This window comes from Pempheris klunzingeri, chromosome 6 (genome assembly GCF_042242105.1).
Source record: "Pempheris klunzingeri isolate RE-2024b chromosome 6, fPemKlu1.hap1, whole genome shotgun sequence".
NCBI lineage: Eukaryota > Metazoa > Chordata > Actinopteri > Acropomatiformes > Pempheridae > Pempheris > Pempheris klunzingeri.
Genome location: NC_092017.1, coordinates 12,449,759 through 12,477,734, shown reverse-complemented (window position 1 = coordinate 12,477,734; position 27,976 = coordinate 12,449,759). Strand labels below are relative to the sequence as shown.

The window sequence follows — 27,976 nt, the reverse complement described above, 5'->3', positions numbered from 1 at the left end:
TATTTTTAAATAATTTTATTCTGTAAGAATTCTCAAATGTGGTTTAAGAAATGCAACGATGGTTTCTGTTTTTATACAATTCCTCTTTGAATAAAATATGATTCTTTTTCAAATTGCATTGGGTTGCTTTGAAAATGGACACTGGAAATTATCTATTTACAAAAGAAATCTGTTAACAGTTCTATTAGAATTCATTTAGACAGTGTACTCAATCCTCCATCTCAAGACTCCACCCTCCCCACAACCTCAAAATACTTTTTATTCAATTTTAATTACAATGTTTTGCTAGGTACAAAATATGCTGTTGTACAATTTGAATCAACTGTTCTTTTTTTTTATTCCATCTTCGTATCGCTGACAATGTGGGAGTATATACAAGGGGAAGGGGGGGACTGGTGTCATGTGATCTGATGCGGAGCCTCCAGCATCTCCATCAGGAAGGTGTCGATGGGTGTGTCACCGATCAGCTTGAAGAAAAACAGATGCTCCAGGCACTTGAGGCCGATGGAGCGCAGGGCGGGCAGGCGGAGCAGCAGCTTGGCGAACCTGCGAACAGGGATGGAAAGAAGAAAAAAGTCATCATCATTTTCTGTTATCTAGAAAAGCATATAATATAAAGTCAAATAAAATTGCATTACGATACTGATAATCTGTCATCAAAACTCTTATGTGATTAATTACGATCAGCCATGACCTGTTCTTAAGTACAGCATTTTAGTTTTAGATTTCCATATTATAAGACGAAAAACTCATTAACTTTTTGGGTTTTTCCATCTGTACGTGTTACACCACCACATTTATCTCACAACTGTACTGTATTAGTTACTTTGTCGATGAAGATTCATGCAAACAGATAAAAACAAATGTGGTGGCTGAGCTTATTGTCAAATTATCAAATATCATCAAGAGTATTTAGTCAGACCCAGCAGCACCTGTAACTTAAAAACCCTGTATCTGTATCTTTCAAATGTCTGTGGCTGAAGTAACCTGACAGTGCTGCCTGTAATTTCATATTTCCTGTTGATCTTGTTCAGCTCCTAACAGTTACAATAATCAACTGTAACTATTTTCAATAAGCAGTAACAGAGCCAGTCCATATGCTTTTAAATCGAATGCTGACTAAGAGTAATGTAATGTAACATAATCTGCATGCTTCATTGCTAAACCAGTGATTAAACAGTGGTGTTTCATATCGATTGATGCTGTAATGTGATGCGTTTCCTACCTGCCAGGCTGGTCTGGGTACTTCTGTTTCGTGTATGACTCCAATGAGGCATAAACTTTTTCCCTCAGCCCCTCGACCTCTGGTGGGTTTGAAAGACCTTTTGCATCTGAAACAAACACACAGTCACAGTCAGGCCAATGTTCCACTGATACAACACTTGAATCCACAATAACTAAAAGCCAGAGCGTCTTTACCGGAGAAAATGGAGCTTGAACTGACCTGGGTTGAAGAGGACAATGGCTCGCAGGCAGCCAAGCTCTGTCTTATCCATCTGCATATCTTTCATTTTGGACACCAACTCTGTCAGGACTCTGCAGCAAATCAAATGAATGACATTAGAGAATTAGAGATTAGATTACAGAGAGAAAAATATTTAAAGAAAAAAAAAAGGCTTGTTCTCAAGCCACAAAGCCAATGACAAAGCAGCCTTACGATAGCAGTAAATACTATTTTCAAATTTTCTTTGATATATTTCCTTCTCACTCAGTATTTCTCTGCTGTGACAAAAAAGAAAAGACAAACAGGAAGCAGCTGTAGCTATCAGACAATACAGTAACTCTTGCCTTGCCTACCTATCAAAGATGGAGCCCACTCCTGCACTGTGGGCGCTGCTTCTGTGGACATGGAGGCCCGTCGCCAACAGGATGCCATCTTTCACCGTGACTGAGCGATGCGAGAATGAGGCGATGAGGAGCTCGTTCCAACCTGGGAGCAAAAAACAGCTGATTGTCACCTTTCCATCCTTAACAAGTCGTCAAGTTAGTGTAAATGACATAGGACACAATTTCTGGTGGTTTCTGTTTATCTCCCCCTGATTTGCATAAAGCTAGAAAGTGTATTATCAGGTCAGGTGTGTGGCTGCTTCGCTTCCTCATTCTGGTCTGTGTGTGGAATCTCTCACCACCAGAGGTCAGCACTGATGCGGCTGCAAACCGCACTGTTGGGACTTGGCAAATAGTCCAGTTATATTTGGTTTCACTGCTCCATTTAACTAGATGGCAAAAATGTGTTGAGCAAATGTAAAAGACTTAAATAGACTACCGGCCTGGGGATAAATAACTACCCTGAAGGAAATAGTGACCACCATGAGGACAATGGGTTGTAGAGAGGCCTGTTTACTGTTGTAAGGAAATGTGCTGCATGTGTGTGTGTGTGTGTGTGTGTGTGTGTTTTTATTAATGCTGTGCATTTCCTCCATGCCCATATAGGTGTGTGCCCGCATGCTGCATGCACACGATTGCGCTTAGGTGTGTGTACCTGCTCGTAGTAGGATGACCTGGTCATCGAGGGGGAGTTCGGAAAAGTGCGGGATCCTTTTGGCCCACTCCACCAAGGTGAAGAGCTGCTTGTCTGCTGCTTGGCAGATATTGGTGACAGGGTCGTTGGTCTGGGGACAAACAAGGAGTAAGAACGAAAAAACAACACAGTCACTAACAGTGCTGGTAAACCCCCTCAACCACATCTAAACTTGTCTAACAGCAGTTAGACGGGGAGCAGGTGCAGCTGTGGCTATTTCTGGGTGCTTTGTAAGTCACCAATTTCTTCTCAAGACTTGTAAAGGATTTAATACGTCCTTGAAGTTTACATGCACAAAGAGACACAGATATCACAAGATTAGAACCAGTTAACAGTGTAATGCAATCTAGTACAGCTGCAAAAATTACCACTGAAAAACACACTGTCACCGAACATCAGCATTATGGGCTGTTGTACTGTAGTGCATGAGACTGTACAGGTTTACCCAATAAACTGGTAACTCAGTGTCTACTTCTTATTAGTTGACTTCCTTTTCAGAATAAGTGTTGGTTTCTTATCTTGGAGGGCTTTAGATGATTTTCAAATTAAACACTGAATGGCAAAAAAAGAAAGAAGCACACTTAAGAGCAGATTATAAAATAGCACTGATGGTATCTTGATTCAGTTACAGAGTAACACTATAGCCCGGATTCAGCTCGTGTTATTTTAGCTTTGATCAGCTTTCTATAACAATACAAACAGCACATTTTAATCTAGAGTTGTTTGGGGATTTTTTTCCCTCTGAATTTAATTTAATCTGGATTGATCATACTCAAGATCTTCTTAACAGGATAGGTACATATTATTTGACCACCGCTGATCAGGCCAACTTAACATAGCAGCACATTTTTAGTGATCTGTTAGGTGCTACGTCGTGATAAAAACAGTGATTATTAGTTCATGGGTTTTTCACATTCTGCGATTCTTACTGAGTTGCTGGGGCTGCCGTCGCTGTAAGTCTCTGTTTTGGGCTCCACAGCAAGCTCAGCATCCAGTATCTTGTCCACGGGCATTTCCTCGTTGTAACTGCTGGTGGATTCCACCTCGTTCTCCCCCCGCTCCCTCCCACGCTGCCTCTCTTCCTGCACCGCTGCACACAAACATATACATGTAGAGTCAAACACCCTGTGCTTATTGTCCTGGACTCAATATCAGCAAAACCATATCACAAATATTAACCCTGCACTGGACAATATTACAAAAGACTCTCAGCTTTACAGTGTGACAATAAGCAGATTTAGGATGCACCCTCAAAGAGGACAGAGTCTGAATCACTTGAATCTAATAATTAATTTATCGATTCATCAGACTATAAAATTGACAGAAAGCTGTTAAAAACTCAGGTCAGAATTTCCTAAAGCCCAAGATGATATAAAAAAAAGCTATTTAACAGCACAAAACCTAAAGATGTTCAGTTTATTCTCACATAAGATTGATAGATTACATAGTTTCACCGATCACTGATCATTTTAGTATCTGCAGCACCTCACTGAAACTATACCATGCATTTATAAAGTGAGTGAAAGTGAACTATTCCTAATAGTCCAAAATGCCATTTTTATGACTGCACCAAAATGTGAAACAGAAATTTGAAGATGTGCTGTGCGTCGTGTTATACATGTTTGCATGGAGTTCGACCCGACATGTTTAGTGTTATTGGAAACTTTGTGATCTTGACTAAAATTTAAGATGTATTTCTCAGGGTTGGATGATTTTCATCCCCACAATAAGCATTTGTAATGATGGTTCTGTGTTAAATGACAAACAGCTCATGTCCAGACTTCAACATCTCAAACACTCACACTCACCTTCTCTCTTCATACCCATGGCCAGGCACTTCTGATAACGGCAGTATTGGCAGCGGTTTCGCTGGCGCTTGTCAATCAGACACTCCTTGCTGTCTCGACATGTGTAGGTAAGATCTTTGCGGACAGTCCTCTTGAAGAATCCTTTGCATCCCTCGCAGCTGTACACGCCGTAGTGCTTCCCTGTGGAAAAAGAGTCCGTGACATCAGTAATGCTTTGAGCCAGCAACATCATCATCATCTTTGGAATCACAAGGGAGAGCGTGTTGCTCTCTACTCCACAATTACCTCTGAAAACACAAACTACAGATAAAAAAATAATCAAGATCTTAGCAACAGCAAAAATGCAAGGAATAGCGGCTTTTCAAACACTGAGGCAATTCAAAGTGCTTTACATACACAAAGAAAAGCATTGCAGTAATAGAATAAAAGTGGATTAAATAAATAAAATGTCACTCAGGTTTGTTCTGAGGTCCTACCTAAAGATCTATGGGTCCCTCTGGATTTATATGGTAGATTTCTGATGAAAGAGATCTGTTACATGGTGCAAAGTTCATTTGTTGTCATTCTACATCACACACACACATGAGATGCAAGTTATAGTTCCATTATGCTACTATAAAAACTATTTTTACGGTCCACAGTATCACAGGCTGCACTAAGATCAAGCAGCACCTCTTAAATTGTTTTTCCTGAATCACTATTGAGAAGAACATCATTTAACACATATAACATATATTGGGCGACTGTGGCTCAGAGGTAGAGTGGGTCGTCCATCAACCAGGTTGCTGGTTCAATCACCATGAGTTATCATATTGAGGTGTCCTTGGGCAAGACATTGAACCCCTACTTGCTCCTGAAGCAGAGCTTCAATGTGTGAAAGAATAGTATCCTCCAACTTAGATTCCTCCTGAATGAATGATGTGAATGAGAATGCAATGCAAAAGCGCTCTGAGTAGTCGAAATGACTGGAAAGGTGCTATACAAATACAGACCATTTACCATATATATGTATACAGTGCTGGGATGTGGTCTGCCTCCTGACTGAGATTTTTCCAAGATGGTATTCACATTGAAAAAGTTTGTGTTGAATCAAAGCGTTCTAATTTTTTTTTTCCCCCAATACAGGGAAGATTAGAGTTCAGCCTGTAACTTTTTAATATTGAAGGATCCAGCTTGCTTTTCTTTAGAAGGTGCTTAACGTCTACAGTTTTGAGTGATTTTGAAAGTAAAGATGCAAATTTAGAACATGTATTGAGAGGAAGGAAGGGGTTAACCTTGTTGGCAAATGAGTAAGCTTCTCAACAGCAAACAAGTCAGAAGAATTATTATTCCTGTTGATGATGATGTTGGAGGAAAAGGCTTGTCTAGCCCTGAATTGTAATATAATCTTTAAAAATGTCGTGGTGAACCCAAAGATAATGTTTTTTTCTCCTTGTGACAGCTGAGGTATTTCTCTACAATGCTGTCTGCTTGCCAGAGACGGCCTTTACCTTCTCAGGTGCAACGATGTCAACAAAGGTGAGGTTTACAGTCGAAATTGCCAAAGAGCAAATCAACATTGCACTGATAAACCTGACAAAATGCCTGACAAGGAACCTTGTAAATCAATCTTTCCTTCAGTCTTCAGGGTGGTGATGCTTGTGAGAGTGTGAATTTGTTTGCCCAAACCTCTCCCTCATCCTCACCCTTGAACATTACCTGAGGAGCGGTCCCCACAAATGGAGCAGATGTGCTTTGACATTCCCCCGGGGCTCGTACACTGGTAGTTGATGTTTCCCAGGTTCTGTAGGCCCGGCGGAGGCTTGATGTCCTCTGAGCTGCTAACACTGTTTATGGAGTTCATCTGAAGGAAACAGGAAGACAGAAGACAGAACAGAGACAAAGATTTGAAGCTGAGGTGGCCAGGACTGAACGAAGCAGAGCAGAGGAGGAAGCAGAGGGGAAGTAAGAGTGAAAAGAGTAAGCCCGTCTCATGACACTCTCCCCCTTCCTCTATTTTCTCATTTGGTCTTCCGCTTACTCACATTCAATTTTTTTCTCCCCACCCACACACACTTTGTTGTGAAAGTGTCTCAGGGTGCGATCACATGCAGAGGTTGGTGGGCGGAGCTGAGGCTTCTGTCTGAGCCTCGTCATACAGGTTTTTTAATGTTTGTTGACAGGGAGAGGCGTATGAGAGGAGTCACGTGTGCAGAAAGTGCAGCTCTCACACACAAACAGCAGAGGGCACTCGTGTAGTCTCTCCGAGGACGATTGATATGCTGAAATGTGTTGCTCAGACACTCAGACCTCTAATCAACACACAATTTCTGTATAATTGAGCGTAGTTCTTTTTCAATCATTGTAAGCGTCTTATAATGGCGTCCAGGTGGGTCTCCAACAATTCACACCTTGATTAAACTGACTCTGATTTCATGAGACATTAAAACAACTCCTATGTGACCTTAAGGCACCCCATGAGACATAATGGTGTGAACAGCCCACTGAGGTTAAAATAACTGGCATTTCCCACCGCTCAAGCGGTGTTCAAGACCGAGCAACAAGTCCAGTTTCCTTTGACTCCCACCTCTCTCTCTCTCTCTCTCTCTCTCTCTTTCTCTCTCTCTTATCATCCTCTCGCCCTTTGACCCTCCCGCTGATGAGCACCAGGCGGGATGTGTATTTGTGTTGCAGATTGTTTGTTTAGTTGTTTATGTGCAAACATCTGCAGTCCAAGTGGAAACAACAAGGCTGACCTACATATCCCCTCCTGTCCTATATATTTGATGCAGAGTGACATGTATGACATCCTTCTTACAGTCACCTCAGGCTCTTTCTATCACTTATTTACACTGTGCACTCTCCCTCTGAATATCCTCTAATGGCAGACAGAACTCATGCCTGTGACCTTATGGCAGAGGGGAGTATGGATTTTTACCCCATCTTTAAGGTTTCCTTGAGCGCACTAGTTGTCTGCACCACCACCACTACCTTCTCCCACTGTAGATGCCCCGAAGGCGGACTGCCACACTTAAATGAACATTCAGCCCCCTGCGCACTTGCTTGTGTGAGTCAGTGGTGAGCAACTTTTCCTCTTCAGTGCACCACTTAACACACACACTCACAAATAAATCATTTTACACATGTATGGTTTAATAAAAGAAGTCTTGTGGTGCATTCAAACAGTTGTGCAGACAAACATGGCGCTATAGAAAGACACGGGTAGAAAAGGGTTGCAAGCCCTGTATATGGATTATTGATGCATCATACATTCTTTATACAACACATGGCATGAAGAACCCACTGCTTCATATATGTAAGGTTTACGTGGGCCTTTAATGGGCCACGCGTGCTTCTCAATGGTTCAGAGAGCTTCTCTCATGTCCAAAAGGACTTTTTCTGAGAATTGATTGATCTACATCAACAGTAGCAAATCAATAACTCTAGCTTCTAAAATTTGTCAGTTTTATCAGCGTTCCATGTTATATTAACAAAATATATTTGGGTTTCATATTGTTGGTCAGACAAAACAGGCACTTTGGATATGTCCACTTGGTAGCATAGCATTTTCTTTTTTACTTTTCAGACATTTTTATGGACAAAATGATGTATCAATTAATTGAGAAGTTAGTTTCAGCCCTAAATACAAAACAAATGCAGCCCTGTCTTGGTGAATTGTTATGCAGGTATGTTAATACATCATATAATAGTATGATGTAACTGAAAACTGAATATGAGTTTTGAATGTTGTTGAATGTCTCTTGTAGTTGTTATAGGTTTGTTTTCAACTAAATGCAGCAGTAAAAAAGTCATGTTATCAGTTGATAAATACAAAATACTCCGCTATGAGTCAAATTAAAATAATACATATATCAATTAAATATGAAAAGTACACCAGAAACTTACCTACCTAATGTACCTAAAAGAATTGATGCTGAATTGATGCAAAGTCCAAATATTGACTTGATTTATCTTCTGTTCGCTCAAACAATTAAATTTCAGATTTTTTAAAGCATTCTTACAGTACAGCATTTCTTCACATCTGCCTAAAACTTTTGCACAGTACTGTATATGATCAAAAAATATTGACAGGGCCTATGAGAGGGATGATAAAAACAAAAGAAATACATAAGATAAAATAAATAATGAAACAATATATTAAAACTGCAATAATCATATTGAATTTTCTCTTGCTTCCATCAGCTCAGCACTGGTCATGAACTTCAGTTCACCCATGAAAATAGTGTGAGATGTCACATGACACAATGACCTAACAGCAGCTTGGTCACTGGCTGTTGGCAAGCGGTCAAAAGATGGTTAAACCATGCAATCGTATCAACACTGACTCTCCCTAAAGGCACAGATCCATACTGTAATTGAACCAATATATATCATTGTCTGCTAAGCCCTGCAGCACTGTCCTCCATCCACCCTCAGAAGCACTCCGTGTGCATATGTGTGTGTGTGTGTGTGTGTACATGTGTGTTTCTGTATGTGCGGCCAATCATCTGAGCACTCAGCCTTGTTAGGTTTGTAGTTCATTCAAGACACCACTTAAAGAAAGCAACTCCATTAGCCCTCTCTCTCTCTCACAGTCCTTTGTGCCAGACACTAGAAACTGCAGTCTTAATGGGTGTTTCTGTTTATTATTCATTAGATCTAAAAGATGCAACACTTGCATCCTCACAGCAAAATGAACTGTGTTGGAATCATGAACAACGTCCGTATAAAGATGGAACTATAAAAAGAGACCAAGTCTGGTAGAGGAAAAGTGATAGGGGAGGAGAGAGAGAGAGTGTGGTTAAGAAGAAATCCAGAGAAAATGGGGGTTGGTCTTTTTCTCCTTCTACTTTCTTTCAGTAATCCATTAAAGGGCTAATGGACGTCTTAAGTCCCCTCGCATGACGGCAGTAACACAGAATTCAGGGATGACCTTTAGGGCGAGAAGTTTAAAGGTCAGTAGAAGGGTAGGGGAGAGAGAGGAAAGCCAAGGTATGCCAGCCAAACACATTGGATATGGCTAACCTTCAACCCCCCGTCTGCTGTTGGAGATTCCAAGAATGGGAGGCACATGATCAACCAAAGAACACGATAGTTTGATGCAGACGGACCTTCGCCAAAAGCAGTAATTTGAAAGAATATGAACCACTGTTGATGAAGTTAGGAGCTTAGGAGGGTGCAGCAGTGAATAGAGGGTTAGTGTGGGGGACTTGTCTGTGTCTTTAGAGACATTAACTCAGTTTCAAACAACCTTGTCCGGTGTTTCCAAATATCTCCCTCAATATTGCAGGCCTTCGGTAACTGAGGAGGTAGCACAACTGGAATGCATCAAACATAAAAATTTGGATGTAAACCTTTCATTAATCTGATGTACAGAGACATATTTTCTTCAAGTAAAAGTCCCTCTGGCAGAGAGTACAATGTCCGTAGCTATCTGACGACCACCAAAGACCCACACATTTTCTCACCTGTGGACTGCTGAGTGGTCCGAAGTTCATATTGGGTGTGGAGGGCAGCGTTACAGAGGGCGAGCCCAGAGAAGACGTAATGACGGGGTAGGGCGAGGCCAGGCCGTTCATTGGCGAACCCAAGGTGGACATGGGGGACGGTAAGGGTCTGGAGGTGCTGATGACTGACGGGTGGCCAACCATGCCGCCCATGGGAGGGGGGTGGATGTGCGCCGTGCTCATTGGCCCTGTAGAGTCTGGAGAAGGAAGGTGTGTGTTAAAATTGCTGATACACAAGATCAGATTACATGCTGTAATCAGTTACATGCTGATAACATACAGTACATAATCGAATGCATCCATCATAATGAATCTTTGTGAAGCTTGTAGCTAGCTTTGATGCTGTGTCAGAGAGGTCATTTTTAGGGCCATAGTTAGTGATAGCATTGTATTGGACTGGGCTATATTTAAAGGTGTTTCTAATATTTTGTCCAATCACTCCAAAATATATAATATTGTTTAAACCTGCAATAATGACTTCAGGCAACAAGCTGTAAACACAACACTGACATATTATCACATATTAGCCTCATGACGTTGCTATGACAAATGCTATTAATTAATAGGATCTTATTTACACACACACATGTAGCAAAATTAGCAAACTCCTTAACTTCATCTGGAGTTATGTTTCAACCTCTTTTTTTTCCCACATGCTCCCAAGAAAAATCTTTTTAGTCTCTTTAATTTGTAAAAGCTCCACTGTGTTCACCAGTTAGTCGCTAACGTAAACTTAAATCTGCTGTCTGGTGCTGGGTAGGTAGGGTACAGTACATTGATCAGAGCTTCTTCAGCTGAAAACAGCTGCCTGCTGTGACTGGAAACAATGCTGATGAGAGCAGAGAGAACGGACCAAACATTAAAGTTGCAGGCTGTAAATCCAATATGCTGATAGCCACAAGAACGTCTGAGGGTTTGTCAGAGCAAGGGGCAACTTTCACATTACACATCATTTTAATTGAATTTTATCTACTGTTAATATAAAAATAATAAACTATAGCCCCCAAGAATAAATGCACCAAATAATCACATGTTAAAATGAGGGACTCCAAGTGGAAAATATACTGTATATGGGAACATTACATAAAAGCATTTCCGTGTTACACACCGCATGGATGGATTAAAGAAGTCTGAGAATATATTGTTGACTAACGTTGAAATATGTCTTTATGCAGTCAGTGTTGTGTAAATATGGCTACACAGGGTGAAGCCTGCCTGACTTTGGTCACTGGGTGCTGACTTTGCTTTGCATCCATTGATTTAAACTGACAGGCTGGCATTTACATAGATGACCTACTTAGAAAAGCTGTCAGTCATCTGGGCAACAGGACATGGTGTGTAATTTCATGCATGTGCTGTAGCTGTGAGGACAATAATTCATCATCAACGCAAGTTACAAATACCAATGTACACATACAATACGTACAAGTGGGGACTAACATGTACTTTACGTTATCCATACAAACACCACAGGCTGTCACAGCGTGTTTGATTCAGATGATTGCAATAAGCAGGACCTCTTTAGGCTTATGTTGATGACTCAAAGAAATACATAAAACAGTTTTTTTTCCCCAAAAATGTTACTGATGAAGAGTGACATGCCACCATATGCACATAAACATTTAGACTAATCTGAACACTAAGAAAATTCAAAAGATTCTGCTTGTTTGTCGGTGCACCATCCCCCCACCTTTGTACACACACATTCATACCCAGTGTGATACTGGGCCCAATGCCACCGTTCTTACTAAATGTCACATTTCTGTGTGTGTGTGTGTATGTGTGTAAAGAGGGTGGTAGCATGATGTACTGACACGCTATGAACAGCACCTGTGTTTTGGTTTCTTAAAAGATGCAGACAATGGTAATTTTCTGTCCTTTTCTTCTACGAAGCTCAGCAGGGTGCCAAGAAATGACTGTTTTCCTTTCCTTTTCCTTTGAAAAATCCATTACAACACATAATCCATCATCTTGATTAACATAAAAAATATGCCTTTTTAAAGGTGACTTTGTATGACAGCTCAATTTGTCGTCGGGTAATCTCTTTTCCTTGAAAATCCATTTCATATTAGCAAAGACCAACTGTTGCTCCTCCCAGCCTAAGAGAGGTGAACTTGTTTTGTCGCACTGAGGAGCCAAAGCATTTGGAAAGCTCAAGATAAATGTTCAGATAACAACGCAAAATTTCCTTGATCATTTCATTCAGAGTCCGGCTCCAAGCTGCTCTAATCGTTTCACCTCACGAATTCAATTCCAGCATGAGTTCCCCATTTATACAGCTTCAAAATCATAATGACCTCAGTGATCTTTCTTTAAAACTTGGCTGAAGGATCTTATAGGCTTGATTTATGCAATTATCTCCAATTAAAGCTCTTCAGCTCTATGTATTTGTCATCATTGCACATTCTTATTTCTATGGTCTGTTCGAGACTTCAAATCTTACCCCTGCTGATGTAGTGGTGTGCAGAGCACTATCAAGAAAAACTAGTTTTCCTAGTTTTGACATCTGCACTTTTCCATTTTTCATAGTGTCGAAGTTTGAGAGAATGATTAGTAGTCTTGCCAAAATGACTCATTCTTTTCCAGCTACTGTTTGGCTAATACTAAAGTCATCAGGTGTGGGATTTTTTTAGGGAGATGAACAGAACTTTCTTGAAAGATTTCCTACAGTGGTAATGGCGCATATAATGCCTAAGTATAGCACAATGAGTTTGATCTCTTATGACCCTCCTGTGTATTTTGGTCTTTATTTGAATTTCACATAATTTGCTGTGATTCCTGTTTTCGTAATCGTTACGGCTCAATATGACACCGTCACTTAATATGTAACGCACAAGTAAAGATTAACACTACATTTTCTCTGAGGGAAACGCTAACATTGTGATGCTCAACTTGCCCACAGGCAGCGGCTGTCACGGGAACATCTCCTTTGTTTACAGAGACGACTTTCTTGGTGTCTACTTCTGAGAAATGACTGCTTATGTTCACTAATAGTGTTTGTACTGTCAAGTTTCCTTAAGTGACATTTTGACAGTTAAACACAACTACTTGCTAAATACTTTGCAATCGTTTTGAAATGTTGCTCTGATGCTTCACCTCTGGCAGTGATTAAGTCCACATTAGTTTCTTCCCTACTGGATATGAGAAGCATAAACTCTATTTAAAGGAAATGGAAACTTTGAGTAATGCGAGACAGTGGCTGTCAGATTTCAACGAATTGGGTAACAGTGAGGAATGTCACATTGTCTGCCTGGATGTAGCACTTTTTGCACTCTAATACACACAGCTGGTCATTCACTCCCTCTCTGTATGCCAAGGAACAGATGTTGTGCAACTTCCTGTTTAGCACTGAGACTATAGCGTCCACCCCCTTTCTCGCTCACCCACTTTCTCCAGCCCTCCACGAGTGATCCCTAGCAGGCAAATATGTATTGGGGCCTCCCTCTCTCTCTCTCTCTCTCTCTCACACACAGAGCTGACTGGAAACACGAGAGCTATTGCAGTAAAATACACATTTAGAGACACTAAACTTGTACTATATGCTAAGACCGAGAATACAGCCTAGATTTCAATTCTTCAATGGCAGGAGTGTGTTCCCAACTTTTTGGAGTAGAGGTTCATCTAAATAACAAGCTTATGTAATGGACGAGCACTGTACAGCATGTACTGTGTCTGATTTTGTGCACTGACCCCTCTTTTTATGTGCATGACAAATTCCCTCCGGGGCTTGTAAAGATCTATTCTATTCCAGAAGGGCTGTGCAGGAGACACAGTAACAGGACTACAGTCACTCCAGCCAACGATTTGCCAACATAGACATTAAGACCAAGAACTACTCTGATGCTCAGACCAGAAGTAAAAAAGTTGTCACACAGAGAGATCTGAAACAAAAAGAGGAAGACAAGTAGCAGCTTAAAGGCAAGAACCTATACAGAATGTTTACATAGTCAATACATCACAGAACAATATTGATCATTTGAAACTTCAGCTTAATACTTAAACTTAGCTCTCATAAGCTTGAAATCAGACCAAACATGTACAGCAGCAACCCTTAACTCAAAATCACTGTTTAAAATCAATACACACACCCCAAAGTGTCCACGTGCAGCATTTATAGACGATCAGTGGGTCTGAATCTGCTCTGTTTGTTGGATAGCAGTAACTGTGACTGTGAGTGCTTTTGATGGGCAAACTTTTTTGACTATTCTGACCGTAAACCAATGTTTTTTTATATGCAGTCCTATTTGAAACCTATTTGGTCTTTGTGAAGTGGACATTTTTCTGCAACATGACGTTACCACAGTCTAAAACATAACCTGCATGACAAAACCAAAATTACTGCATTTTGTCCAGACCCGAGGCTCATTGTGGCTGCAGTACACTGGGGAGTAAGAAATGATTAAAAAAAGACACACACACACCCCAGTGTCCAATAGTATGGGTGCTGGATCAGAATACAGCTGGCAGATAGATAGATTCGCACACAAAATAGTTCCTGTTAAAAGGATCTTAATTGCTGTGCTTGAAGCATCACAACAGCAATTAAAGTCCTTTTAACGGCAGCTATTTGGTGTGCAGATCTATCTATTTCAACTCTGTAGTACACAGGGGGGGCACAAAGGACACGAACAGCCAGCTGGTGGGATGCCTGAGAGGGAATGCCCGCCAAGCTGAGCATGCTTTGTGAAGGAACTTTGTTTATGTGCGTGTGAGGCAGGATTGTAGGGATAAACACATTTATACGCCTTTTATGTAACTTTTCAAATCCAAAACAGAGTAAATTACGTACTTTTTAATGATGATTTACTCACTTGTCATTGCTCACTTTTGTTTTAGTGAGCATAATATGACAGTTCAGAACTTCACCTAGCCCCCTTGCTGCCTGGCTTATGCCCCCTCCTATCTCCCTCCTCTCTTCGTCTCGCGCTCTCCTTATTGGACAGTGCGGCCTTGGTGCTTGGAGGCTAATGACATTAAAGTTCTGCTGCATGCACACACACCCACCAGCTTGGTTATCCGTCAATTTTCCAGATATCCTCCACAAAAAACACAGCGAGTGGTTGCAAAGGTTGCTTTGGATAAAAGTGTTAAGCGTGGCCATCATTTAGTGGCTGCTTGTTTATCAGTTAATAAAACAATAAAAATACACATTCATGGCATTGTTTATTATCATTACTGCAACACATGCAAGCAATTGAGTAAATAAGAGTTAAGTACTCTTATTTTCTTCATCCACCCTAGCTGCTAGTGTGATTTGTTTTATTATTTATTTAATTCACTGAATTTCAAATGTCTGTTGCCAAAATTATTCACAAAACTATTGAAACTGTCACAAACAGTTAAAACAAATCACAAAGAAGCAGTACTGGCCACTAAGCCAAATCATCATTATTATTATTATTATTATTTACTTATACATGATTGTCTTGTGTTTTTTGTAATGGCATGAGAGAGCTGCTGCACACATTTATAGTTTACCCACCTTTTTTTTTAACCAGACTACAGACCTAGTTTAAGGACGCCAACGTGTTCAGCGGAGGAAGTATAAATCAGCCCAGAGCGACTCAAAGGGGTCTGTCCTCAAACGACGTGCCTCAACAGTCTGTTCCATCTCCATTCTATGTAAATCACCTCTATACAAAGAAGCCTCTGGTGTGTACAGGCCCATCACATGTTGCAGCAGCAGAGAGAGGCACGTTAGCAAGCGCTGGGAGGTTGTTTACTGACAGCATGACAAAATCATCATAAGAAATTATTTGAATTCACACAGTTTTTCAGGTTTTTCCTGACAGTATTCCAGTGCTGCAGCGACACAAGCATCTATTTGAGAGCAAACAAACAGACAGAACAGTGAAGGGCACCTTTGACCGCTGGCGCGGCAAATCAAAGGTCGCCTGTTGCCAAACTCCTGAACCAAGTTCAAAAGAGTTCCTATCTGTAGCAGGCCACATTGCACTGATCATTCCCAGAAGTTACTGCGCCGAGGGGCTGTGAAACATACAAAGAGTATCACCAACATAATGCCATACCAAAAGTAGACCATCGCAGCTTGATGGAGGATACCTAAAATCTATACTTGTCATAATGAACTGCATAATATCTACATAACAAAATAAACTAGAACTTGTATCAGTGACATTAGTGTAGGACCTGTATTTATACTGAGACCACTAAATACACACTGACTCACGTGGTACAAGGACATAATGACACCACATACAGTGCTGGACAGATCGGTAGTGCATGACATACAGCGAGATAGAGCTAACATGACTAATTGATAAGTACAATGATTTAAAATGAGTCGCCAACTACCCCAATAATTCATTGATTGTTTCATTCAACTGTTAAGAAAAGCTATATTCTGTCTCCAGCTTCTCATATTTGCTGCTTTTGCTGTTATGTATCATTGTAAATGAATTTTTTGGGGTTTGGGACTGTGTGCAGTAGTACTGTGTTCACTACTTCCTGGTATTACATAGACAGCAACAGTAAAAGAAAAAAAATCTAAATAATTAAACAAATTAATTGTTTTAACTTATTTATTTTGAAAATAATTGTTGCAGTCCCACTATGAAGTATGATCAGTAAAATACATGTGAACCATTAATATTTTTGCCGTGCATACTGAATAGGAGCATTGTATTACATGGTTGCAGCCAGATGAAATATTTCTTATATCATAATGTAAGCAAATGAATGAAAAAACAGCTCCGGTGTTTATATGCCTCTCTGCACCTTGTATGCAGAGATCGAAGATAAAATCAACATTTGTTGATGAGAGCAGCCAAAGGCACAAACACAGCCGCAAATGATCTGATGATCAACAAGTTTAAAGAAAGATCACAGACCACAAACCCTCTAAATCCCTCATCGTTAATTACTGGGTAGTGACTAGATGGAGCACTCCACTGTGTGGTAATTCAATAAGCCCATGGCCCACTAACTAATAATATCTCCTGTTGGGAGAGCAGACCAGCACCAGGAGTGTATTATGGGGGAAGTGGGCAGTGAGGGATACATGGTGGGGGTGGGAGCAGCAGATCCACTCCTGAACACAACACAAGCCTCAATATCAACCAGATTAGCCGCAATAAAGACGGATCCTCAGCATGTGCATCGATCTGTTTAATACCTGTTTTGTGTGCATCTGCGTGCTTTGTGTGTCTTGTGTGAGTGTGGTACGACTGAAGCTCATACTCGCAGCTGAGAGCGCTGTGACCATATGACAGAGAGCAGAACGCATCCTAAAGTAATCAGACAGACAGCCTGCGGAGCTCATTAGATACAGCGGACATGTAATTAAGAAATCTCTTCACTGCCAATCGAGCTCATATGAGCGCCAGCCACAACCCCTCAGACACACACATTCCTCGCGAGCACACACACACTCGTCATCCTTCACATCAAAAGAGAAAAAAGACACAAATTTTCCATGCACGCTAGCACAAAATCACCACCCTTTAAACATTCATTTCTTTGCTAAATGAGGTTGATGTCTGATCAATTGTGTCAGTAAATCCTCTTATCCCCGGGTAAGTATCTGCAGCTCAGCAGGCCAGCTGTCAAGAAGGTGGGAGGCCGAGGGAGGAGGGGACGGAGAGAGGGATGGAGCCAGATAGGAAGGAAGGGAGCAATGGATGGATGGATGGAGGGGACGATGGGTGGACGGGGGAGGGCACTGTCCCCCTCTGAAAAACCGGCTTCCCTCCCCAACGCTGTAATGATCCCACCACCACACGTGCCTAATCTCTCCGCCTGGCTGACAATATTAGATCATCAATTGAGAAAAGCCCCTGTGTTTTCATGCACAGCTGCGATTTAGGAGATAGAAATGGTTATTGGTGAGAGAAAATAAAGAGATTCTCTACTGTTACATAAACGACAAACTGTCCAGAGCTGCATTCATTGACACCTGTTCCATTTTATTACTGCCTATTTGGAGTTAAAACATCCAAAACAAATATAACCCATAACAAAAGCTGAATTCCACTTGAAATTCACAAAAAAAACTGATTCTATAGTGATGCATCATTCCTCTATTGCTGAAAACATTAATGGAAAAATGTTTTTTCCCCTAACGGCAGACGGCTGTGACAACACAAGCGCTACAGCTAGTGAACTTCTTTGACCCTGAATTCTGCCCTACAGTGAACTCTCTAGTGAACTCACACACATTTCCCTGAAAAGAAGAAAAATTAAACTCTGCTCCCTTTCCTTCCATCCCCGCTCCCTCTGTAGTTTCCTTATGGCATAGCTTCAAACAAACAAATGAACATGAAGTACGCATCATACTGTATTTCCTACATGTTGGCCATTACTGCCATGTGTCCTCACATCCACAAAGACTGCGGACTTGCCAGCGGGATACTTTTTTACACAGAGGCAAAGGATCGATGAGGAGGCCAGGGCTGAGACAGGGACGAGATAAAGATTGGTTTGCGACTGATAAAAAAGTTAAACTTAAACAAGAGATAACACAATTCTAGTTGCGCAGACAGAACAGGCTGACCAAGCACTCCTGAAAAACAAACAGATGGACCGAAAGGCCCAATGCACACCAAAGCATACGCCCATGTGGCTCCGTCTGATGAGGTAACTCAAATTAGTTCCTATTCTCTCGCTGTTACATAGGGCTATACACATACACACACACACACTCATCTGCTGCTGCGACCCAGTGTGTGTGAACAGGACGACCTGACCTCTGGATCTGTGACCAGATCCTAGAAAGACAGACAGACTACACAACTGGCTTAGTAGCTATTAACATTTAGTCTTGGGGTAATCTGGCATCTGAAAATAAATAGATAGAGATTTAAAAATTAAATGTAAGTAAAACTATAATGCAAATGACAAGAAAAGGACAATACGTGCATTTCCATCCACTTGTTTTTTCACACACTGGAAACTTTTTTAAACACCTTGCTTAGGTGGAAGATTTGGTGTGCTGATAAAAGCAAAATGCAACAAAGTAAATTGGAAACAGAAATAGCGAATACATGAAGCATGTGACTTAAACAGAGATGAAAAATTGCAGCACATGAAAAAATCTGATCATTTTGGAGCAGTGAAGGGACTGTAATGTTCCCCAAATGAATATATGAAACAGAAATACCATATTTTTATCATGTTTTCTACACAGCTTTCCGTTTGAGTTCTGACTGGTGCTCTTTCAATTATTTAATCTTGTTGCACCCTCTTCCTCTGCAAATGTAAAGTAATACCCGAATGGAGAATTAGCACCACCAGCTGAACCTATTCCTAATACTTGCATAATAGTAGTGGATGGAAACCCACATTTATTAATTTTCTTTTTTTTTTTATTTTAAATTTTTTGAAAACTGTTAAAACTAAACTACATTTGTGGGGAAACCTGGCTATTGATTAAGGTACTAACAAGGCTTTAGGGTCTATAACCACACTAGCAGCTCTGTGAGGCTGTGCTTTAGCAAATTGGTGCTGTGAGCTAAATGCTGAAGTCAGAACGCTGGCATGCTCACAAAGACAATGTTTATATCTGGTGTTTAGCAGGTACAACATTGGCCATGTTCACCATCTTAGTACAAATACTTAGCACTTGACACAAATTAATAATGTGGTAATGTCATTAGCTTTGCAGGTATTTGGTCATAAACCAAAGTCCCAAAATCTCCTACAGTCCACTCGCTTTTACAAATTATTCATGAGATTCAATACAGGATCAAAACTCTTTTTCCATCAAAACTAATAATTAGTAATTTTGAGTATTGATCTTGATCACCATGACATGATGTACATGCAACACAGGTAGACTAGCATGGAAGATCTGAGGCTGGAAAAAGCTTCATGCAGTTTGTCCATTATTCCCATGCCTTACTTCAACTCAGACCTGGAGAATGAATGACCATCTTCATGGTTTTCAGAGAAGAGGAACCACAGTAAGTGTCACATGCTTTCCTCGAGGGCACTGGAAAAAGTAATCAGCGCTCTTCTATCTGCACATTACAGATGTGCACACACACAAACACCATGAGGCAATTAATAGAAAAACTAGAGTATGTGTGGTAGCGAACACCTCCCACACCTCTCTGAACACAGGAATGGAAAAAAAAAGAGAAAAATCCTCATCAGAGCAAGTGTTGATTGAGGGATGCAGGATGACAGACAGCAGACACAAATAGAGAGAAAGGATGGAGAGGGCTAATAGCCACAGACAAGTGGTGAGAGAAAAGCAGATAGTGAGGGACAAGGCAATCAGAGCTGGAAGCGTCCTCTTTTAGCTGAGTGGCATCCATGCTGACCACATCTGAGATGTCAAGTGAGTCACAAGCTCTCAATTGTAACTTGCAACAGCGAATCCTTGTACCTGTCAGAAGTGGTTAAAATGATTTAGTGATTTTAAAGGCTGGAACTGAGCGGTTGGTGCCAATAAGATCATGAAATCTGGACCTCAAGCTACAATCCCTTGCAAAAATGTAGCCCTCCAAACAATGTGGGAAATGTATCACAGCAAGGATCAATATAATCCATATGGAAACAACTCAAATACAAAGATATTCCACAAATGAATTTTTGCGCTGCTAGTTGCAGGATTCTCCCGCTGGGAAAAGAAATTCAAAATAACTTGTTCAAAGAGTGCATGTGAGGATTAGAGGCATTACTGTAATGCATCTGTGCAGTGCTAGCTTTTAGTGCTCGAGCTTCTCTTCTGCGGAAAATCACATAGCAACACTGGTGCAGCCAAGTAACATCGTCCGCCACATACGGGCCTGATTCTGATCTGTGTATTTCCTACAACACACACACATACACGCAGGCAAGACAAATCCAAGTTACTCACAGTGGCCATAACCTATCTCCCTCACAGGGCTGCCTCCAGTTGCAGGTGATGCCATGGGGTGCCACATGCCTTCGGATGGAAGTGTGGCGCTGGCAGGACGCCAGTCACTCAGGAACAGGACTTAGGCTCAAGCGTTGGCTCGGTGACAAACTAAAGAATGACGTGGATACTCCAAAAATCAATCACTTTTCAGGACAGACGAGGAACGGAAGGGTTGACGTGAAAAAGGAGGGGTGGGGGGGTGTTAGTGAACAGCAAAAGAGGCGGAGTCCACCAGCGCCGGTTATAGGATTACCCAGATTATCCTTCCCCAGAGATCAATCCCACAGGAACTGTTTGCTGCCCGACTGCTGCACAAATCAGCTCTCCTACCGCCCACTCATCTCGTGTCTCTCTCCCTCTCTCTCTGTCTCTCTCTCTCTCTCTTTCTCTCAGTGTGGGTAAAACTATCTGTAAAGAGACACCTGTTGTAGTGGTGGCAGAATAGCATGTCTGGCATGGGAAGGGGGTGGGGTCTGGGTAGAGAGGGTGGTCATGGTGGAGGGGATCACACTTAAGAATATATACAACCAAAGTTTCCAATTACCCCTTTTAAAAGGGATCAAGACGGGAGAGCATGGGAAGACGGTGCGACACTGATGTTCACAGAGGTTTTTATGTGTCAGTGACATTTATTTTCAAAGATTTCCTCATTTTCTTCACTTTTGCTGATTATTAGTCACAGACTTTCTGTCTGTAGGTGGCATTAACAGGATGTGAGTGTTGTGAAAGGAAGTGACAAGAAGTGGCCAGAGGCTAAAAAAAAAAGCCCATCTCTCCTCTGTCTCCCTGAAGACATCAACATCTTTTATTTTCCTTAATGTCAAGAAATAACTGTGCCAGCATGCATGCTTAATGGTACTGACATGATGTGTGGAGTTGCTTTTGTGCACATTGTTAGTGTGCTTGTGTGTTTAACAAGTGTTAAAGCATTCCAGGAAGTCAGGAATTGTCTTTTTCAGTGCTCTAAGATGGTCAAGCAAACACGCAGCAAAGCGAAAACCCAGATGCAAACGCAGGCCAAAAATATACCTTAAAGGCAACAAGGAACAATACATGACAAACCCAAAGGAAAACTAAATAAACCCACGCAGGGATGGATTTAACCTTTACTTTGACCTTTGTAAGACTTCATCGATGGAAAACAGGGTTTCAAAAATGGTTTTAGTGAAACAAACAGCACTCAAATCAGCCTGAAAATAGTAGGAGTTAAGTTTGTTCAACAATGATAGAGGCAGCATGCATTCTTGGCCATGCAAGTATGTCATATCACTATCACCAGAAAATAGCCCTAGCCAATAAATGTGAAATTGGCACTGATTTTAGTCTGCAGCTGCTCCTTTTAATTTACCCTGCCAACCTATCAAATGTTACCCGGCTCTACCCTTCAAGCTTCTGAAAGACATTTGCATTGAAAGATAGCACTAAAAACTTGAGAAGCCTTCCCCCATGTGTGCATCTGTTTCACTTACATGACTCAACAGAGTGTTCTTGTGCAGTGCACCTGCATGAAGCTGGATCAAATGTCTATACAGTGCTCGAAGGGTAGCCACCAGTAACCAGATCCACTCAGTGACAGTAACCTGGCAAGAGACCCAGCAGCCCGACACAAGAAGAGGGGAAGATAGAGAAGGAGAAGAGACACTTGTGTCTCATTCAGACTAACAAATCCCACAGGGAGAAGCAAAAATAATACAGTTCTTTTTAAATGCATGCTGTGTTATAATAGTGTGTCATGGCCCACATAAAAAACGCCAAATTAACCCTGTGAGCCATAATTAGCATTCATAGATGTATCACGCACGAAGAAGATGTGGGGGGAGGATAATTGGCGACCCTAAAATTAGGGTACACCCTTACATGTCGAATCTGAACTTCTAATAATCTAATCGCCATTTTGTCATCAGTGTCATGTATTCTTCTGTCTATAAGTGGTAAATTCACTTTAAAAGAGAGTTTTCTCTTCTAGCAGTGATTTTTGTCATCAGGAAGCACACTGTCATGCAACACACTTGGTTGGGTGAACCTTTGTAGGAAAAGGCTGTCAAAAAAGAAAATACTGAAACACAGAAAAGAACAGAAAAATATATACTTTTTCCAAAGAGCACTGTGCTTGTGTGTTGTATTTATGTATGTTTGTTGATGTATATCTATGAAAGATTGGAGCAGCACACTAAAATGACACTCATTATGCTCAAAATAGCCAAGCAAGTATTACAGTATATGTTCTTCATGTCTATTGATGGAGAGGTTTAATGAGATCTGATGTACTTAGCGGTTAGCTGTTGCTGCCATGTGTGTTCATTTGGGGCATAGTGCCATGAAGAACGCTGTGACTGGTCAGGCAAACCAACTGAGAGCGGGTTGAAAATGAAAATGCATGTTGTTAATGAGCACTGTGTTGCTTAAATTTTCTGATCATGCACTTGCTTTGGTACTGACTCTGGGTAATAGGGCTGCAACACACAATTGCTTCCTTATTGATCTGTTTATTGATTATACTATTAAGTGACTAATTGTTTAGTCTATAACCTGTCTTTCAAAGTAGTCATAAATTCCCAGAGCCCCAGATGACATATCTAAATACCTTTTTTTGCCCAGACAACATTTCAAAATTCAAAGATAAGAGAAGCTGAGTCCAAAGGATGTCTGGTGTTTTTTCCTGTCACTTGACCAATTGTTAAATCGACTTATTGTTTCAGCGCTATCTAAATAAATTAAGTAAATTTAACTATACACAGTGGCAGAAAGAAACTAAGTACATTAAACTCAATTACTGTACTGAGGTGGTACTTTACTTGTGTATTCCTTTTTCTGCTACTTTATACTTCAAATCATATATTTCAGGAGCAATTTGTGATATCATACAATTTACATTTTAAACCCATGATCAGTTTACAAATATGCATTATCCTAGATGAAACTACCCAAAAGTATATGAGATCAAATCAGCTCCAGCTCAACTGACCATAACAAGCCCAACTTGAATGTAATGCATCAATAACAATGATCCAATAATATAATAACATAACACCAATTGGCGCTGGTCTACATAACGAGTACTTTTACTTTTGATACTTTGAGAATATAGGGTTGTTCATCCTTCTGTTTCTTTACTAAAATTACATTTCCAATGCAGGACTTTTACAGTGTAGAGTTAAATCCAACACTCTGAATACTGACTGACTAGACATTTATTTTCATAATGGGCTGCAAATAGTGTTTCCTCTGTCTTACTCCACAGACTCTGCATTGGGAACAATTGAGGTAAAAATTTAGCCATACATTTAGATGTTGTGTCTTGTGATTAATGCATTAATTTAATTAATTTAAACTAATTCTAAACAAACACTGAAATGGATAGATGTTTAAGATCATTAGGATGTGTAATGCGTAAGGCTCAGTGCATGGAAAATTTGAGTTATTGTGCTTCCATGTGTGACATGTATGTTGGTACAGCATAATTAGCAAAGAAATAGCTTTATACATCTCATAACCTAACACCGCTGCAGCCCGTGGGCCTTTCAAGGTTCTCTGCTTGATTAAAGCTGGAATTAAATCAAGGCTTTGACCTTCTTTACTAATGACTAATTACTGGCAATTAGCCCAGAGAATGGCCTCCTTACGCCCCTTCTTTTCCCTCATCCTGTTCTCACAATCAGCACCCACTTGCACACAGTCAAGACAAGCAGACTCTTATACACTGACACATCAACACACATGCTCAGTCCAAAGTGCCTAGAAACAAACCTGTTGTGCGTGCTGCCTGCTTATACGTGTGTCGGCGACATTGAAGGGCTCAAGCTACAGAATTCTTAAGCAAATACCGACAGAGAGCCACACCCTCTACCTGTGTTGTTTATTTAACTCTGCGGGAGCTTGTGGGGAGTACTCTGAGCAGGGCTCGGCCTTTAGAGAGCAGGTTTAATGCTGCCGGGACCAAGCAGTCAAATAGTACCACCCGCATTCTTTAAGTCACATCACATCATGGTCAGATTTTGCTGTACAATAAGCTATGCATTAAGGATGTCAGCATATTTGCAGATGCGAAGTTTAGGCATGAGTGTGTGACTGTGTGTCTGTCTCTGTCTATGTGTGTGTGTGTGTGTGCGCATTGGGAGGTGAATCATTGACCCCTGGCAAGTGATGAGAGTTCACATCAACTAGGGTGACCTCTTTCTCCAACCCCAACCAACCCACCCCCCCCCACTTCCCCTTTACTTTGCTCCCTTCACTCTCCCACCCCGTTCTTCTTTCTGCCATGACTTCCCTGAAGAGCGAGTTAAATCCGTTCTCACTGTCAAAAGCAGCGAGCAGGCGCTCGTCAGCGCGTCTAGAATCACTTCCACTGACGGAAAATAAAAAATGCTGAAGTGCTGAGAGAGAAATCTGCTGATTCTACTTAAAGCCCGGGACAGGCCTGCATTAGACCTGCTGAAACATAACATGTCTGAGAAAATCAGCAGATCACAAAACAGTCACAAAATCATCAGACAGTGTTTGTTGACTTCACTCTGCTTCACTTTGACCGCACACTAATGACAGATTCCAAGAGGAGTAAATACATTTTAGAGTGATCCTCTCCCATTCATGAAACAAGGGCCATTCATGGTCCTATTTTCATACGTGTTTTAGTGTGTGGGCTGTTAAAATTAATCATAAATCATAGATGTGAGCCAACAGTGGTTCATTGGCCTTATTACCAACTTTTATTATGTTAATGCACTAGGAGATAAGAAATGTCCTCATCTAGGGTTCAACTGATACTGTTGAGCGAGCAGCACTTTTAACTCACTTTTTGGTTGATCTCTGATATTTTCATTCACACAAAAATGACAAATATTCAGCATTTAATGCAGATTGCACATCATTGTGGACTGGGAAAGCAGCAACAGAATTACTGCAGAACCATAATGGGAGAACAAGACTCTCCACCGAAACCGAGATTGATCAAATTTTATGGCATGAGGAGTTTCTATTTGGTAACTCTCTATGCTTTGTTTTAACAGTTGGATTGGATAAGGATTGAATCAGGAAGGTATCAATTACAGACAAAGCTATAAACTATGATCCAAATATTTTATATAGCTGTGGCCATAGCGCCAGACGTACAGCATTAGCAGTGGACTACATGGCTGACAAATATGTCATACATGATAATAAAAGATCAATAACAGCTGAACATATCTGCACAATGTAACACTGGTCTGATTCTCTCCTGATAAATCTTAGGATGCCACCACTGTCCAATCAGAGTAAGTCTCTAAAGACAGACAAGAAAGAGTGTGTAGCCCAGGGGGGGCGGCTCTGTTACTCCTGTACACTGTGGGCTTCCCTCTACATGCTCTCACATCCAGATGTCTCTCTCATTCCCCTGGGAGCCACATTCATTATGGAAACAATTTTCAGCCCCTCCAAATGGTGCCGAGATATCTGGGATAACATAAAGGGGCTTCAAAGACTGTTATTTATTTGTTTCCTTGTACTGCCACACTATTATCTTTCACCCCCTTCAAAGAAGACAGTGGGTTGGAAGCACATGGCATGTCTCTACCACAGCGGTTTGAAAATAAGTGTATCTTTCAGGGAGAGAAAGAAAACATCACATGATAAATGATGCATATGGTGTGTGACTCAGTGCAGCTCAAAAAGCTTCAGTCTCTCACTACAGATAGTCACATTTAAAGAGGTTTAGCTACAAAAACACAAGCCTCACACTTATTTGTCAGACTGTAAGTAGGATATGTGCAGTGTGCATTCCATGTGCTGCAAAATCCACAGAGGAAACAGAAGCCATTTCCTCCTCTCTGTGGATTTTAGGCTGTCACAATCTTATTAACAGAAAGAAAAAAAAGCCATCAGCTGGTTCAAGGGCAAAGTCACCGAGTCAGATCAGAGTTCAGCTTTACTGAACAAAATCACATCACGCTGTCGCTCAGCTGGATAGGGCCACGGCGCGGACCAGGGCGGCTCTCATACGCTCGGTTTTACCACAAAGTGCAAGTTTGTCCAGCAGAAATCCACCATTCCTCAAGGCTGTTTCATACATGTCTCAGCTGATCTGACGGCCACCCAGACCGATAAATTCAGTTTCTGTCTCAAACAGTTTAGCAAGAGTCGCGCGACAAGCGCCATAAATTACATAAGCGCAATTAAAGTGCCAACCTCTGACCTTGCCGACCGGCACAACCACCGCGATCACCTGACTTTTGCAGTGGCCACTGCTTTCATTTCAGCCGGCACAGTGGCCAAACGATTATGAGCGAAGAGAAGGAGCATAACAAGCCTCTTCTCGGACAGGAGTGGTTTGTTAAAGTCCGCGGACGCTTTCGCGCACGGCTCGCAGACTGGAGAGAAGACGCCATGAAACAAACGCACTCTCCTGTAAGTCCAAACTAAACGCAGCTGCTTAGCGAGGAACACACACCAGGCGGAGAGGACTCCGGATAAATCGCTGAGGCCTACTTACTGAGGTGTAAATACGGATCGTTACTGTCCATGCTGTGCGAGTTGTTGCGTCGATTTCCTACAGTCGGTGCTGCTCCGCATCCCAGCGCATTCCTCTCCGAGCCAGACTCAACTCTGCAAGGCGGCTCTACACGGGGGCCCAGCGAGGGGGGGCGGCGGCAAAACAGGGCTTCTCCCAATGACAACAGTGGTCGATATCAAGCTCCAACACGATCATGACGAAACATCTCTCCCGCAGTGACACTGTGTTGCAATATTTTCACAGTACAAGGTTACTGTCCTGGATCACGGCAAAAAAAGGGGGAATAGATGGTGCGTTTGAGTACAGCCTTTGCTTGTTTTTTTCCTCAAATCGCTTTTTTTCCCCCACAAAATCAGAAAAAAAAAAAAAAAAAATCTCCCTCAATGCTGAAAAACAGCTGCAGTCAGTGAGTCTAATAAGGAAGTGTCAGTTTATTAGTGATGATTGGATATATCTATATGGCTACCTATTTAGATGCCATCAAATTAAATATTAAACACAATATTTTCTCTTGTACATATTATTTTGAGCAATCTATGCAGCTGCACACATCAGACACTTATTATAATGACCTACTTTTGGTGTCTGCAACATTAATTTTAATTTTTTCCCCCTAATGTACCTAAAGAAAAGCCCCCAGCCACCCCACCCCCCACCCCCTAATTAAATACCTAAAATTGTCTATTAAATCTATAACTTTATGCTTCTAAAATCCAAATGTAAGCCACTGTTTTTAATCTCCTGCCGTCTTTCTCCGGGGGGATCTCTCCAGTGTTTACCTATTGCTAGTGTGAGTCCTGGTCTGGGTAC

The 27,976-nt window shown here is 41.3% G+C and overlaps 1 protein-coding gene across 2 annotated transcripts; it reads right to left on the bottom strand.

Moving 5' to 3' along the window:
- Nucleotides 1–24: 24 nt before the first annotated feature.
- Nucleotides 25–27,455, bottom strand: rxrgb (retinoid X receptor, gamma b). 2 transcript variants are annotated; one of them, XM_070831825.1, is made up of 10 exons: nucleotides 27,146–27,455; nucleotides 9,777–10,012; nucleotides 6,028–6,172; nucleotides 4,330–4,509; nucleotides 3,451–3,611; nucleotides 2,483–2,612; nucleotides 1,798–1,930; nucleotides 1,445–1,536; nucleotides 1,226–1,331; nucleotides 25–546 (listed from the first exon to the last, which is right to left on the bottom strand). In XM_070831825.1, exons 1-10 carry the CDS (start codon nucleotides 27,174–27,176, stop codon nucleotides 399–401), a joined length of 1,362 nt encoding a protein of 453 aa, XP_070687926.1. In that variant the 5' UTR covers nucleotides 27,177–27,455; the 3' UTR covers nucleotides 25–398. The 2 variants fall into 2 exon arrangements, with proteins under 2 accessions (XP_070687926.1, XP_070687924.1); XM_070831823.1 differs by lacking the exon at nucleotides 27,146–27,455 and adding an exon at nucleotides 20,638–20,945.
- Nucleotides 27,456–27,976: the final 521 nt, after the last annotated feature.

What these genes read in the sequence shown, in the direction of transcription:
- rxrgb (XM_070831823.1), bottom strand. Translation starts at nt 20,704, where the DNA reads ATGTGGCACCCCATGGCATCACCTGCAACTGGAGGCAGCCCTGTGAGG. An exon ending in CATGGGTATGAAGAGAGAAG is followed by an intron (nt 3,612 to 4,329) that starts GTGAGTGTGAGT and finishes GTTTGTGTGCAG; the next exon opens with CGGTGCAGGAAGAGAGGCAG. An exon ending in CATTGTCCTCTTCAACCCAG is followed by an intron (nt 1,332 to 1,444) that starts GTCAGTTCAAGC and finishes TGTTTGTTTCAG; the next exon opens with ATGCAAAAGGTCTTTCAAAC.